The following is a 16280-nucleotide window of genomic DNA, read 5'->3' as shown; positions in this document are numbered from 1 at the left end:
GAGGGAAACCCAGTATGTTGTACATGGAAACTATTATTGTTTAGACTCTTATGACAAGAACACAACAACCAACTATAAGTCATCTTGTAAATAAATTCACTTTCAAGTTTCCCAATGGCTGCCAGGTGTAGAATCTCGGCTGGTGCCAGAGAGGAATTGTTTTACTTTCTCGAATCCACACAGCCGATATTCTTTAAAAAAAAAAAAAAAGTAGACATTTCATTTAAAAAATGACCACAATGACCCCTTCTCCATCTGTCTATCTGTCTTGGTCTTAATAATCATTCCATTAGGTTCCAGGACACTGATTAGACAGATGACCAACTGCTGAAAGACGCTGTAATATGGGACTGTCTGTGTGATTCCTTGACAGGCTGCTCCAGTTTTCATTCACAGTATCTTCAACTGCAGGTTTACTCTCATGCAGTCATTACCCTGCCACCCAGCGCTGTTTGCTGCAGTTTTCTGACATTATGGCTGGAAATGAAAGGGGAAAGAAACAAAGTGACGGTAACTCAGGATAATCCTGTGTAATTATTGGCCTGTCACATCAGCTGGTGCTGTATGGAGCAGGTGTTTTAGCAGCTCAATCCCGGATTAAATTTGTCAGAGCGGCGCAGACGTGTTGTGTAATTACACATCTGTACACGCCTCATCCGCCAGTTTCTCAAAGGTAAACACAAAAAGGAAGAGATCCTTTGAGGCTCAACTTGCTCTGCTAACATGTTTGACTTGTGCCTTTTCACAACCGTATGGGCTGATGATTTCATATGCAGGCTGTTGGTGCATACATTCAGTCCAGCTGTGCTTTTGTTGCCTCTGTTGCTATTTTGTGGCTCAGGGTGTGCCTGATACACAGCACAATCTGTCATTATGCTGCAGTGCTGGCGCTGGCACCAATTTATGAAACTTAATCAGGGTGCTTTATGATTCCAAATTCTCTTGTTTTCCATCTGCAATGAGAAATCGCCTCGGATAAAAAAATGTAGTCAGCGTGCAAATCCCTTTCAGCCTGTATCAGAATGCAGTTTTATTCAGTCAGTGGCGCCTGACTCCAGTTTCATTGTGACAGCATTTACTAACAGGCCATTGAGGGGAAGTGGTGTCAGTCTCTCTGTTAGGTAACTTTACAGACCACCCACAGGGGGAAACACATCTGAGGATGATTACAGACAATGAGATAGTTTACATTGCTCGTATGAACGAGATGACACGTGTTGATACATTTTAGTGTCAGAGGATACTGGATTATCCTGAAAATGTTCATACCATGAAAGTTAGCCTTGTTGATGAGTGTGTACATGTGTGTATTTCTCTGTTTGTGCACACGCTTTTACAGTTTTTTGCTTCCTTTTAATCTACTGTACACACATTCTTACTTTTTTTAGCACCGGCTATGGGGAGTGCCTTCTTGATGAACCTGTAGGCAGGACGTACGAGCTGCCCACCCTCCTCCCTGGCCAAATCTATAATGCCAACAGACAATGTGAACTGATGTTTGGACCCGGTTCCCAAATTTGCCCTTACATGGTAAGTTAGCTTGCAATCAAAGCATTCAAAACCACGCTGAAAAAGTGAAGAATGAAGACTTCAGATGGAAGTGATCTGACATGGTTGTCGTCTACTCAGACGTACAAGAAAACCTTGTTTTTATGAGACCTCAGACATCTGAGCAGAGTAGTTATCCATAAAGGCCAAACAGATATGAAATTGTATTCAGTTGACTGCGTTTAGTTTTATGACTCTTTATTGGAATTTACAGTGAAATATAATTATGGTAAATTCTCATGCGGAATGTAAAACATGTAGTTTAACAACATACAAAGAGGCACATGAACTCTGCCTATTGTTGAATGCACGACCACTAATTAAAAACTGATGCTGCACCACTTAAAAATGCATCTTGCACATATCTGCAAAGCAATGAAGCACAAAAGAAAGTGTCACTTCCTGGCTAATTTGGCTGAAGTATCGTTTGAAGAAACCAACAACCATACTTCGGTCTGCAATCGCACACTCTTCTTCTCAAAGGAAGGCAATATGGGAGGAAATAGTGTTAAATCCAGCTGTCAGCTGAATAAAGTCAAAAGTTTTGTGAATAAATGAAACATTTCTTGTTATAAGAGTATTTTGCATGTGTTGGAAGCCTGTGTTCTTATGCTATAATCATTAAACAGGCAAAAATTGTTTATTGCTATCTCTCATTTTTCTTGCTACAGAAACAGTGCAAGAGGCTGTGGTGTACCAGCGCAGAGGGGGACCATAAAGGTTGTCGCACGCAGCACATGCCACTGGCTGATGGGACTGACTGTGGACATGGAATGGTATGTTGGTCCACATGTGGATCCGAGTTGCTTAATGAAGAGATCATAGGAGCTATGTAACCTATACTAACACTTTCAGTGGACTCTATTGATATTCAGATACCATTTTGTCTTTCTCAATACCAATTCTGATGCATGAAATTGCATGTTAGCTGATAGTGAATTCCAAGCCGATCCCATTAGGTTAAAAACAGCTGTACTCTACTGCACTACCTTGCATGTGTGTTAAATGACTGCTATCATCATTGTATGACATGGCTCAGGTTACACCCTTTGTGAAATTTTCAAATACATACAGAGAATGAATGCCATAGAACCATCTTTGTTATCAAATTTGACTTTCAAAAAAATATATGATTATTAGAGGGAGATTCCAGTGTAAAATATCGACAAATTGCTGACATTTGGCGTTTGACGTTAATACTATTAACAGCAACTCAATTCTACTTTGCATTTATAAATTGTAGTTGCCAGAGGCTACACAGTGGAACTTGCTGAGTAGGCAACTGTTTTGGAATGAGAAAACTTCTGGTTGGCCCATAAAAATTAACCTCAAAACTTGCATACTCGACAATACCCGATCCAGCATTTTAGGTAGTATCGGAGACATTTCCAATACTGGTATTGGTTGGGGAACAAGATATTTTAGTAAGTAGAATGACATTTGGGGGTTGATGTTCAAGGTCTGTCAGATTGAGGGTGTAGATTTGCAGCTGCAGTCACGTTGTTGGAGAATGATCACTGTTTATTGTACATCATATTAATTCTGTTGTCTTCTTTACACATAACAAAATGTTTTCTTCACTTCTTCTAGTGGGATTAAATGAATCAGTAATCACTAGAATCATCTTATCCTCATTTTATGGGGTAGTTGAGACTGACTCACTAAATTATCCTGAAGCAGCAAAGCCCACACATCTAGTATTTGAAGCACAACAACAACAAAGAACTGTTTGCAACAACCATGAAACCAGATTGAGTTAGCTTTGAACCAAAATATCGGTCAGATTTAAATATATGTTTCAGATCACTGTATTGTAACACTGAATGCATTTCCTCTGTTGCCCAATCAGTTGGCCTTGTTGCATTTTAGACAAAATATGTTGCTGGCACAAGCCAAACCTCCCATGCAGTGCTGCTCTGAATCCTGATGCCTTTCCCTTCTAGTTCCCTTCCTCTACCAAGAAAAAGGAATAATTTATCATGCATTACTCTCCTGCCTGCATTCTGGTTGCAGAAACCCATGTAAATGTGGTCAGGTGATGGCCCTAGTTAGAAACTTGAAGCTTTACCCTCAGTGTTGTTACGGGGCCCCAACCCCCATTAGCCTTCATGTTCTCCTCGCTCTGGGATGCTATGCTAATTAGGGCTGCGACGGCGGGTCAGTCACTGAGGATACATGGAAAGAAAGGCTGCAGGGGAGGGGGGCGCAGAAAGGGAAAGAGAGAAAGTGGAAAGAAAAGAGAGACAGACGGGGCGAAGAAGAGGGTGAGAGAGTCTTGAGAGGGAAAGGTGAAGACGTGGGCCCTTTGAAAGAAGATGCCACCCGCCGTTCACAGTTGAGTCACCTTGTTGTGAACCCATGACCCTAAAACCTCTTTAAAAGGCGGGTGAGTGGGTCAGTGGTCAGGCCGTAACAGAGCCCAGGCTGAGGCCAGCCAGCGCTCTCACAATAGACCTCACATCAGTGATTCTGCAGCGCAGGAGGTGGGAGGAGAGTGAGGAGGAGGTACAGGGGGATGAGGATGTGGTGGGCTGGTGTTTAGCATTCGGAACATGCATGAGGGAGGGAGAAAGGAGGAGGGTTCTCTTCTCTCCTTAACCTTCTGCCCTCCAGGAGTCTCTTGCAGTGTGGGCCCATGTAAGTCTTATATCCCTCATATCCTTTCATCTGGCTCCATCTCCCTCCTCACCATGTTAGGTCCTGGATCAGCTGCTGTCTAGTGAGGAAAGGTTAACAGGGGATAGCTAACATCTTAATCCAACTACAACAACCAGACTAAACCGTGATGGTCCTGGGATCGCAGCTCCCATACTGCTCTCAGCCCAAATGTGGGAGAGACAGTTGAGGAGACATGGCATTAGTTTAATCACACAAAGAGCTTTTGCTTTAATAAGCTACAAACTCTTAACCCAATTTGAGCTGACTTAGCTAGATTACAGGGGAGGTTTGGTCTTTATTGGAACCCTGTAAACATTGATTTTGTAATATGCAGGTCCAAAGAGGCCTAGTTTAAAACCAAGTGAAACTTGTTTGAAATGTGTAAGTGTATGTTACATATAATCATTTGTAAATAAGACCATCACTAAAATATAGTCACGTAAAAGTCTGTCACAACAATATTGTTATGTTTTAACCACATTTAGACACATTTTGGTTTGACCATTTAAACATCTGTTGATCCCAAATCACATTAAATAGTTAAGGGATCCCCAAAGTGATTTTTTCATCCTCTGGGGAACGCGATTGTGTTAACCTTTATCGAAGTCTAAAAATCAGCTTCATAATGGTGTCAGAGGAAAGATCAGGAGATTAGAAAAAAAACATTTCATCCACCGGATTCATCCTCTGGGAACTATGAATGTTTGCACAAAATTGCTTGTCAGTCCATCCAGTAGTTATTGAGATATTTCAGTCTGAGCCAAAGCAGCAGATTGACTCTCATGGCCATCCCTAGAGCCCTAAAAACAGAAGATGCGTTAGACTTTCCTGTGGTTGGTCATTTTGACAGACTGAGTTGTAAAAATTCTGTCCTAATCAATTGTTACCTATACGCCATCAACTGGACAGGGGTGTGAAATACTTGAAGTTAGGGTAGATAACCCTTACTATTCTATTCCTTCAAAATGATCCTTCAGATTTTTCTGCAGTTGTTAAAAAAAATTCAGTCAGTGACAAAAAACACTCGGTTTGCGTGGCCTCTGCCTAAAAAGCCACAAAATCATATGTGATCTTTTTAGTGGTAGTTATTTTCTTCATGAACAAATGCACAAACAGTTTTCCTTCATTTCTTTGTGTGTCTGAGTGGAGGCACCACCTTTGTTTGTAGTGCTGAGGGCCCAGTTTCATCTTCGTGCAGGGGGCTGTTTGAAGTAGCATGAGTTGAAAGAGCGGCAGACCCTGCACCGACACTCACCTGCCCATACAAGAGCTCTTTTATGTGGTCTTTGGGTATGGTGTGTTTGTGTGCCTCAAAAGATAATCTGCAAACTCAGATGATTCTCTGTGATTCTTTTGCATTGTTTTTTTTTGTATCTCTTGGTGTCTCTCTTGCATTTGTCCACTCTGTCTTTTTCTATTTCCTTTTCTAGACATTCTTAATACCTCTTTGACACCTTCACACCTCTTCTGCTGACTCCTTTCTCAGTCTTTCTTCAAAGAAGTCATGAGGTTCAGGTCTAAGGCTTTACAGGGTCTTGGGTCGAGCTCCTGGCTCTTAGGTGCCTGCAGAGCCCTGAGGGGCAGTGAGTGTGTGTGTGTGTGTGTGTGTGTGTGTGTGTGTGGTGAGGGTGTCAGATCTAGAGGATTACGGCTATGGCCTCTATGGGGGAAACTAGCAGCAGGTATTGTCTCAGCAACCACAGCTCCTCTTTAAAGATCTCCTCTGAAGCCTATCATTAGAGCAAAGCCTGCCATGTCATTCTAAGCGATTACACGGGAAACGTCATCTCTCGTAAAAAGTAAATTTTCTCAACAGCTAGCTGTCACCTCTTGTGACTGCGTTGCTTTGGGAAGGTTTTTGTTCTTTCTGGTTATGAAACAAAGTTGTGACTGCATCGGGTAATTGAGGTCAGCGCCCAAAAAGTGGCATGTCCTCTAAATGAAGAGTGAAAAAAAAAAGTTTGTTTGTATACAGCTTAGCGGAAATAGGGCAATGGGCACTGCAGGGTTCATGGGTAGTTTTCTCCCCCTCTGTTCCCCTTCTTCTCTGACTCTCTCTCTGCTTCTCCACTTCCTCCTCTCTCCCTCCCTCGCTCCCTCTCTGTTGCTCAACGGGCTCCTCTCGCAGGGCGCCGGAGTGAGTAATGCGGTCACATGACCTCTTGGCGGCGCGTCTGTCATCTGGCTCAGTGGGCCGTGCACTAACGAGGGCATCCCATCACTTGTTGTCTATAAATACCGCCACCACCCTCCCCCCCCTCCATCCTCTCTTCTCCTGCTCTTTCTCCCGTACTTCCCCCCTTTTCGGTCCCTCTCACTCTTCAAAAGGATCCTGGCCATGCGTGTGTGTGTGTGTGTGTTAGTGTGTGTGTTTTGATTGTGTGTAGTATTTTTTTGTTTGCAGAATTGTCTAAATTTAATGGAAATTGTAAGGACATGCACATTCTATTGTTTTGTTCATTTTATTGTCAGTTTGATTGTGGTCTCCCTGAAAGTTCCCTTGCCATTTTGGGGGGAAATTGTTGCAATATGACAAAAATATTATTGTAATATTATTGTGTTTTTTTTTATTTAATTTAATTCTATGACTGCCTACGGAGGTTTTTTCTAGGTGTAAAACCCCAGAAGTTTCCCAGATTCTCTTCATAGCAGCTTAATTGAGTGGTTAGTGTAAGTGAATAAACGGGAAGTTGTTTTTGATTTCCAGAGCATTCCTCGGAAAAGAATGACGACCTGCTCTGGTTTCAGCCAATTAGAGTGAGATAGTGAGGTCTTGAAAAGTGAAGCCAGGGCAGAATGGAGTCTGTTGGCGGAGGCGGTGAGTGTTGGCTGGAGCTCCCTGGCAGCCTGACAGACTTGTCGTACGATGCGGGGATGGAGTGTGTGTTTGTGTGTGTGTGTGTGTGTGTGAGTGTGTGTGTGTGTGTGTGCCTGTACTGGAGCTTGGGATTGTGTGGGACTGGTATCAGTGTCACTCTCTGCTAATCTCTGGATATTTGCAGGATGTTGCTACTTTGATTTGCCATCATCACAGACGTATCTGTGGATTTGGGCTAACAAGAGGATTGTTGTTTTAACATTTGCGTCGTTTGCTGATGGAATTACTGTGTCCATTTGGCAGTGAGTGGATCTTTCAGTGCTGGCTGTGTTGAAAGAGGAAGTTGTATTTGCATGGTTATAGTGTGGTGTCAAAATGCGGCAAAAATGTGTACACAATTATTAAAATCATGATATTGTGTAAAAGGTATTGTGTTCATTGGATATTGGCAGAATGTGTAAATAATTTTAAAAAAATGAAGCACACATTTGACAGATGAAGTGCTTTAGAAAGTTGTTGTGTTGGCAAGAAATTGTCTATTTACATATCAATGAGACATGGTACAACATTTCATATGCACGAACACATTCAACATCTCAGCCAAAGATTAAAAAGTATGTCATTTAAAATGTGCTTTACGGGTTAATTCATTACATAAATCATGTGATGTCAACGCTATTCATTCCCAGAATGTCGACACTGACCAGATCGACTTTGTTTGAAGCAATCCAACAATCCAATCAAGTTGCAGGAGAGAACCTTAAAGAGCTAAAGCTAAGTTGCTGTGCCAGTTGGAAAACAATTATACCAAAGATACTATTGGCATACAGTAAGTTTAGTTTAATATTTACATCATTAGTAAGGTAATGCTGAGCTAACATTAGCTCAACAGTTAAGTAACTTTTTAAGAAACATGTTTTCACAAATATAAACACATTTTGAAAAAAATCTACAATTTTTGTAAATTGACATGTCATTGTTGTTTTGTTAAAATGGCATTTCTTTTTGTGAAAGCGCACTTGGTTAGGACTCAGAACTCAAACTATAGGACTTAGGACTTCACTTGGGACTTGTCAGCCTTGACTTGAGACTTGACATGAAACTTGTGTGCAAAGACTTGAGACTTAATGTGACTTACAAAACAATAACTTGGTTCCACCTCTCGAGTTTATTGTTCTGCCCCCAAGTGACCAAAAAAATCAATATAAGTTTAAAAGCAAACTGTTTTGTTAAAAGAGGCGAAAATCTCTTTAGAGCAGCAGATCACAGCAAAAGTCACTTTCACATTATACACACTCATTTGGTCTGTTGTTAATTCAAATAAATATGAATTAAGGCAAGTTTTAGGAGATGACAAGAGGCACATGTTTCAAGAGATAGGTAAAAAAACACCAACAGTAAAAGTGTCTCTGAGGCGCACGTGAATGGAACAGCTGATATGGCCAAACCACTCATTCACTTTAATGACAACCCTTACACTTCTTGGAAAGATGTGGGGGAGGGAGGGATCACAGAGAGTGGAAAAAGAGGGTAGCAAACAAAGTAAGGACATGCAGTGAGAAGAGAGGTTGGTTGGGGTCACGGTTGCATCATGTTGTCTCTCATGCACTCTCTTGCTCACCTTCCCCTCCCTCTTGTCATCTCTCTTCCGCCTGTCTTCACACCCTTTCAGCACAATGGAAAAAGGAAATATGGAACAGGGGAAACATGCACCCCTTTGCTGAAAAATGAGTCTCTGTAAATCTAGTCTATAATAACAGCTGTCATTTTATTTCCAGTCCCCTGCCCGCACAGAGAGCTTTGTCAGAGAATCCTGTACAACTGTTTAGCTTCATAGCTCGTTATTGCTTCTCACCTCCATGTCAAGTTACCACAGATGATGTTTGTTGCAATCTGTTGTAATTGTTCATTGTGGAGAGGATATGTCTGAGATGACGACGCAAATGCCCAACAGGCCTAAGCCAAAGTGAACTCTGAACCCAGAGCCATGAGAAAGACACCGCAACATGAAAGGTGAAGCCTTTTGGAAATGGCTGCGTTAAAATGAAAGAGCGGAGGCCTTTTTAAATCAGTCCTCTGCCTTCTCATTCCTTCAGTGATGTATGGCTTGAGTTCAGAAATGAGGTGCTCTCTGCTACAGTTTCCTGGCAATTACAGGGCACTAACTTCCAAAGCAGCCAGCTGAGGAGCTCAGAGCAGATGCTGCTGTCCTCAGATACTGTTCCCACTGCCGGGGTTAGCATGCTCATGACTACTCTCTTACCCCTTTTCCACCATCATGGAACCAGTTCCAAACCAGTTACTGCACCTTATTTTCAACCATTCAGGGCATTTCAACCAAAAATAAATTGGTTCAGAATCAGAAATGTTGGTCCTCAGCTAAAAACAAAAAATAGCAGGTTTTCCTTGATCTTATGTACAAACCGTGACAACATCAGTTGGTGTTTCACATTTTACTGATTGGACCGTCAAGTGAGATATTGTCTTCAAAAAAGAGCATGCAGTGGTCACATTAATAGTTGGTCCCTGTTTTTTTTTTTTTTTTGGGGGGGGGTCTTAAAAAACAAAATAAAAGATTGCAGGAAATGAATACAATAAGCGACTTTGATTCAACTGTTTTCTTGCATTGTGCATTGCGCAACGCCTGCCATTGATGACCCATCCTTGATCACAATGGTGATCAAAACTGGTGGAAACGGGCTCATTCACTCGATAGCACCAAGGCTCCAAGAATCATGAACACAACCAGTTTAAGAACCAGAGCTCATTTGGTTGAAATTAGGTGTCTGTAGCTATATGGCTGGGTTGGTTATTTAGTTTGTTGGTCAGAGGGGCAAAGGTATTGTGTGCATTTCTGTGTGCACCATATTTATATACAGTATGTGCAAAAATGCATGCGATATGTGCATGCACACATGTCTTGGAATGAGTTGGTGAGTCAGCGTGTGCCTTAGTGAAATTCCTAATTTGAAACACATGCTAGTCACAGCTGGACAGGTTCCTCTCACAAGACCTTCAAATGTCTCACCACATTCCCAATTGAGTGCAAATTTTGACAATCTTTCTAAGCGAGGGTCTGCTGGTGTTCTCAGTGCTTGCTCCAGCTTTGCCTTTCACCTCAGCATTTTCCAAGGGTGTGTTTGCACACTTCGGAAAGAGAGCCTAATTGGAATTGAGCGTGGCCTCCAGATGCCTCCAGACTCTGAGCAATCACTCTCACACTTAACACACATTCACACATGTGCACGCACACATGCACACGCACACACACACACACACACACACACACACACACACACACACACACACATACATCATCTCACACAGATGTTTTTTTCCCTTCCACTCCCCCCTTTCCTTCTTTCTTCTTTTCACCCACATCACCTTTTCAGGCCAAACAAAACGGTTGTAAACACAGGGTGCCAGTGGGGGGAGTGGAATGCCTCAGAGGCTTACACAGGCTTTGGTCCTCTCTGACAGACAGTCCGCCTTGTGTTTGACAGTTCCTCGGGTCCTGCTGCCTGGCTGCACTGCGGTGGTCCCTGCATGGCGCATGCAATTTCCCATAAGGGGATAAGGGGGATGGGTGGATGTGAAGAGGAGGTATAGAGGGGATGCCCAGGTCCCACTTGACAGTCCTTAAGCTGAGGTTGGGGGAAGGGGATGTGAGAGCTATAAGAGAAGGGATACTCTTGTATCAAAGTAAAAAGCTAAAAAAAAAAAAAACCTTTAAAATGTATGTCTTAAAAAATTGCATGAACTTTCATTGTTTAGCTCATTTTTTTCAAAGTTGCTCAACCAACAACGACCAGCACCTGTTTGCCTTTTCGTAGTGTGGAAGTCATTTCCACTCAAGTGGACGTTTTATCACATTCCTCTCAGTGACTTTTATTTGAATTGCTTTATAAATCCATTGTTTGTGCTCCAAACAAAATTATCAGTGCCCTCGGTTTGCATTTACAGTGGAGCCAGACAGGAAGAAACTCAAACCAAGTCTGCATTATGGAAATGTCTGTGGCTTGTTTAGTCCATACCCTGCAGCTGTTAACACCTGTCTGTCATTGTGCACAGACTTTACACTCCATCATTAGAGCTGCAAGTGTGTAAAACACACATGCAAACTAGGCCAGGAAAGTAGAGGCAGTGGTGCCAAATTCTCTGTGTGTTTACATGTGTTTGTGCCAATGACTTTGCACTTGCAGGTGTTCAGCCAAGGTAATGGCTTCAAGTTGTGAATGTATGTTAAAGAGGGTCAGACTAACTATTGTCCAGGTGATGACTTTGACTGATATCCTCCTTGGTTTATTAGCGGAATTATGAAAATTCACTGAAGCGGATCTTACATGGTTCTGTTCTCAGGTCTCGAGTGTCTTTTTTTTATCTGGAGTTGGGGATTGGATGTCTCGTAGTGAAATGGGCGTGTGTCCAGTTGAAAATGATAGTAGGTGCATTTCTCATCTGGAAAGAGCTTGCAATTGATGCAGCAACTTCAACCTCACAAACCAAACTGCGAGAAAAGGAAACAAACTGAGGAGTCTGAAAAGAGCATCCCCCTTTAAAGCTATGTATCTGAGGAGACAGACAGCTAAATAGCAGAAGGAGTTCCTGATGTCAAGCCAGTAATGAACTTTGCTCCGCCTGTTATCACAACTCTAGAGTTTCCTTATCACGGTGCCACTGCTCCCCGTGCCTGTGTGCCCGGACGGCAGGCAACGTACCCAGACAGACGCCGTCTTGTCCTGAATTCTTTCAGTGAACAGGACCCTCTGATATCTTAGTCACTGAGAAGGGGATTTGGTTACACACAAAGGGAAATGGGACTGCCGTGCTTTGCTTATGAAAGCAGTGTTAGCACTTCTTGGCAAATGTTGGTTCATGGGTATACACTGTTTGATACCAGGCGTCTTATTTCCTCTGTCAAAGTGGGATACTGTATGAAAGATATTATGTAATTTTGTATTTACAAGCCAAACCAAAGATGGAAAGGTAAGAATTATTCTGGATTTACTTCATTGTCTGTGGCATAGCATGTAGTTCACATTTTGATCTGTTTCTAATGAACTTGTTTTGAGTTAAATAAATAACATCATTTGCATCATGAGAGACAGGGAGCTCGTGAAAAGTGTCGCACAAGCAACTTTGTGGGTTTTTTTTGTGTGTAAGTGTGTGTCCCTTTCTATCATTCTGTGTGCCCTCTAAATTCATAGCTTTTTGCAGGTCTGTGAACGCAGCACAGGCAGAGCTCCTCAGTGAGTTTATCTTTCTTCAGCAGCACTTTGCAGAGTTTAATTTGAAGGGAGGATAATTGATCAGTCAGTCCAATTAGAACTGATCAGATCGACAGAGTAGCTGCTGCAGAGGTGAGAAAAGGGAATTTTTTAGACCCAGCATAATGAACAGTTAAGTTTAACTTTCATTGTGCCTAGTGTTCCCCTGCTCTGTCTGTGCACTAAGTACGCTCTGCACTCTGCAAGTGTGGTGCAATGAATAACAGAATGGTAGTTATATTCCATTAGCGCTTCTAAAGAACGGTCCAGTTCCAAAGTAGAAAATCATTATGTTGTACCAGATGTGGTTGTAGTGGGCCACCAAAAATAAATTGTGTAGGAAACCCTGATATGGTCTTAAAATCATTCCAAAACGAAGTGATGGACCTGTGATAAGAACTGGCAAGGGCAGGGTTTCAGTGCTGCCAGAGCACACAGAACAAGGCTCCATTATCATTTTTTCTCAAAGTGAGGATTAAAAAATGCCGTTCACATAATCTGTTCACAATTAATATACATTTTTTAAACACTTGAAGATCCACTCATTACTTAAAGTGTATGACATCCAGCAGAGACAACACGCTAGATGGAGTGGTCAGAGTTGTCATGTTGAAATTTAAGCTGTGTTGATGGATTCAGTTTGTCATCTCATGCCTTGAGTAACATTACAAGTAAATATTCCATCTAAAAAGTTGCAGGCAGTTGGCCCAGTGAATTAAATTATTTTTTTCTCAGTCTACAGCTGCTGCTAGAGGCTGCAAAACATCCTTTCATATTATAGTTATAGTTTGCTGATTCCCTACTGACCAATCAACGGACTGCAGTGTTTCTACCTTCACATTTTTGTACTGGATCTGTGTACTAGTCACCCCAACAGAGGGGTGATGAAAAATGGGGACGTTCCAAAGGTACTAAAGGTGCCATCCACAACTTTTAACAATGGAAACGCAAAGAAAAATGTGTACCAAATTGAACTGTATCAAACTCACCTCCTGGTGGAAACAATCATCAAAAAGAACACCTTCAAATACATTTTAGATTCGGTTGACATGAAGAAAGTATTGCGAAACGTACTGTACATTTCAGTTTCTGATTTCTCTTATTAAGACTTCCTGTCTTTTACTGTCTTGCAATATCTCTGTTTTTGTCTGTATCCATGCCGCTCCCTCCCTCTCCCATTTCTCTTTAGACAGCTGGAGCAGTTGGACACCTTCCTTGAGGGTAAACAATAGCTGAATTAGGATTTCTTTTAAAATATAGCTTGGGATCTAAAACGGAGGATTAAGAAGGCAAAGAGGAACGCCACTCCCAGCTGTGCCTGCACTAATTCTGCTGTCTGTGTTTGTCTTCTCGTCTGCAGGAGTTGCAGTCATGTTTTTTTTGTGTCTTTTTACATGCAGTACTGCAGACATGGGATGTGTGTTAACAAGGAGTTGGACCTACAGCCAGTCCACGGGGAGTGGGGTCCCTGGGGGCCCTACAGTGTTTGCTCTAGGTCCTGTGGTGGAGGAACCCGCAGCACCTCCAGAGACTGCAACAAACCTGAGTAAGAAAGACAGAGCCAATGCAGACTGTAAATATGTGTAAGACTCTGAACCAGTAAGAGAAACAGTAAAGAAACACTGCAGTTATGCTTGAATAAGAGTTGTTAACAAACTAAAGTGAGTAACAAACCTGCATGTCATATTTAGTTATCCTCGAACTGATTTTAAGCAATAGCTTGTTTCCTTAGTGTGAATATAAAAGTAAACAAGGTTGGTTGGAAGTCATCAAGCACCAGCCAAACAAAAGCAAACATGATCTTAAAATTGTAGTGCAATTGTGATCTGTCTTGTCTTACTTTAGGCCCAGAAATGGCGGGAAGTTCTGTGTGGGGCGCAGGATGAAGTTCCGCTCCTGCAACACTGAGCCATGTCCACGAGGACGGAAAGATTTCCGCGAAGAGCAGTGCTCTCAGTTCGACGGCAAGCACTTCAACATCAACGGCCTACCTCCCACCGTCCGCTGGGTCCCCAAATACAGTGGCAGTGAGTACACCAGTGTTATCCTAAAGCGTGTAATTTGGAGGTCTTCTGGTGACTTTAGCTGGAACATCAAAGATGGATTCTATTTACATCCAACTATACAGTGTAGTTTGAAGTCGGTTATAAAGTAAGTTCGGTGCATTTAACTAAAATGCGACACACCACATTGTGTGTGGGAGGGATGCAGAGGCCAAGCGAAATCATGATCTTTATGTAGGTACTGCATTTGAATGTAATGCAGTTTTAATAATGTGTGTGTCCTGCCTTTGTCATACTTCACATACCCATGGTAAAAAGCTGCCTGGGATAACGTGAGGAAGAAAAGAAAAGACGGTCTTTTGAGCCTCTCATTTTACAATACAGTAAACAGTATGGTACCAACTTCTTCCTCATGAATTCTCATATTACAACTTACAGCGCACTAAAATATGCCTCAGAAGTCATTTTTTGCAAGACATAGGCAATACTGTAACAGAACCTTGGTTTATATTTGATCAGCATGGCCCTGTACTAGTGTTTGATCTGTTTGAGAGAGTGCAAGAGAGGTAGATCTCTTTCTCTATCTTCTGTACTCCTTGTGTCTGAGGTGGCGGGCTTACGAAAATGCAGAAGTACAATCTGCAGTTTCAGTGACAGCCTTCAAGACAGCAAAAACACATTTCATATCACCTGCAGGATTTGAGCTGAGAGATGAGCAGAGAAATCTGGGTGCTCGTTACAAATTTATAATGTTTGATTTACACATACTAGCTACATTATTTTGATACAAAGCTGGCTGGAAATCAGCAAATTATCCCTTTAAGTTGACACTAAACAATAACAACATTAAAAGGGATGTACGGCTCTTACATATGAACCTCCTGGCAGCTTTCCCTCTTGCAGCCGTATCTCATTCCTTCTCAAGATGGCCTGCCCAGCTACATGAGATTACCATCTGGCAGAGACCACCATGTCTAAGTTACTGCAAGTGATTCATTCATTTAATTGATGCTGTACAAGCAAACAGGCCAAGCCCCGGAGCCAGTGGGCCGTTAGATGCAAAGTGATTCTTCTAAACAATGGATGAAAATTTGGCATCTCAAGCAGGGGTAACAAAAAAAACGTAAATAGATATAAGATCAAAAATGTGCTATGTTTGGTTTTGTTTCATTAGCACGTGCAAGTCATCTCTTGGCTCTTCATCTTGTTATTGTTCAGGATTTCTATTTTATTAATCTCATTAACTTAATGAGCTATAGTCCAACTTTTTTCTGATGTTTGTTTTCTTTCTCCACACAGTACTAATGAAGGATCGCTGTAAGCTCTTCTGCCGGGTTGCAGGGACTATGGCGTACTATCAGCTGAAGGACCGCGTCATCGACGGCACGCCGTGTGGGCCAGATACTTACGACATCTGTGTTCAAGGCCTCTGCAGGGTATATCTGTTATAATGTATTTGTGAACACACCCGCACGCAAACTTCAATATCAGCATCACCTTAGCCTTAACTTATTACTCTATTGCTATCATGATATGCAGTGTCGTGTGTCTGTGTCAAAGTTATATTTTGGCTGCTGTTGCAGAAACACTAGCAGCCTGCTCATAGTCTTACATGACACATTTTGTAATAAGAGTCTTCAGTAAAGTGTTTGAAGGTCATAATCAGAAACACCTGCAATTGCGAAGTTCATGTTGTCCAGGTGAAACACTATTTGTAAATGCGTAGTTCAAAAAATTCACAATAATTTTTTGAAAGACTATTTCACGGCCAAAATGATCATTTTTATATCAGTTAATCTCTTCACTTTATGTTGAATTCATGACAAATCCTTTTTCTCCATGGCAAATGAAGAATCCAAAAAATGAAGAAAAGTCATAGGGGTCCATGTTTAACAACAGCAAACTTATATCAAAACATTTGTTCACAAACTTTCACAAAACTCTTGCATTATAATCCAAGTCTCATTTATGCAGTGGTATGCTCAC

The 16280-nt window shown here is 41.8% G+C and overlaps 1 protein-coding gene across 1 annotated transcript in view; it reads left to right on the top strand.

The window, feature by feature from the left end:
- LOC121950377 (A disintegrin and metalloproteinase with thrombospondin motifs 20) overlaps positions 1 to 16280 on the top strand; it is a 98930-nt gene that overhangs the window by 32311 nt on the left and 50339 nt on the right. The window contains exons 10-14 of the mRNA XM_042496359.1: positions 1389 to 1530; positions 2220 to 2324; positions 13692 to 13837; positions 14137 to 14318; positions 15594 to 15730. Of these exons, the coding sequence (XP_042352293.1) occupies positions 1389 to 1530; positions 2220 to 2324; positions 13692 to 13837; positions 14137 to 14318; positions 15594 to 15730 (712 nt within the window). The remainder of the gene's footprint in view (positions 1 to 1388; positions 1531 to 2219; positions 2325 to 13691; positions 13838 to 14136; positions 14319 to 15593; positions 15731 to 16280) is intronic.

The sequence above is a fragment of the Plectropomus leopardus genome, chromosome 11 (assembly GCF_008729295.1).
Source record: "Plectropomus leopardus isolate mb chromosome 11, YSFRI_Pleo_2.0, whole genome shotgun sequence".
NCBI lineage: Eukaryota > Metazoa > Chordata > Actinopteri > Perciformes > Serranidae > Plectropomus > Plectropomus leopardus.
The sequence above is the reverse complement of the archived record's forward strand: the minus strand, read 5'-3'. Positions and strand labels throughout refer to the sequence as shown.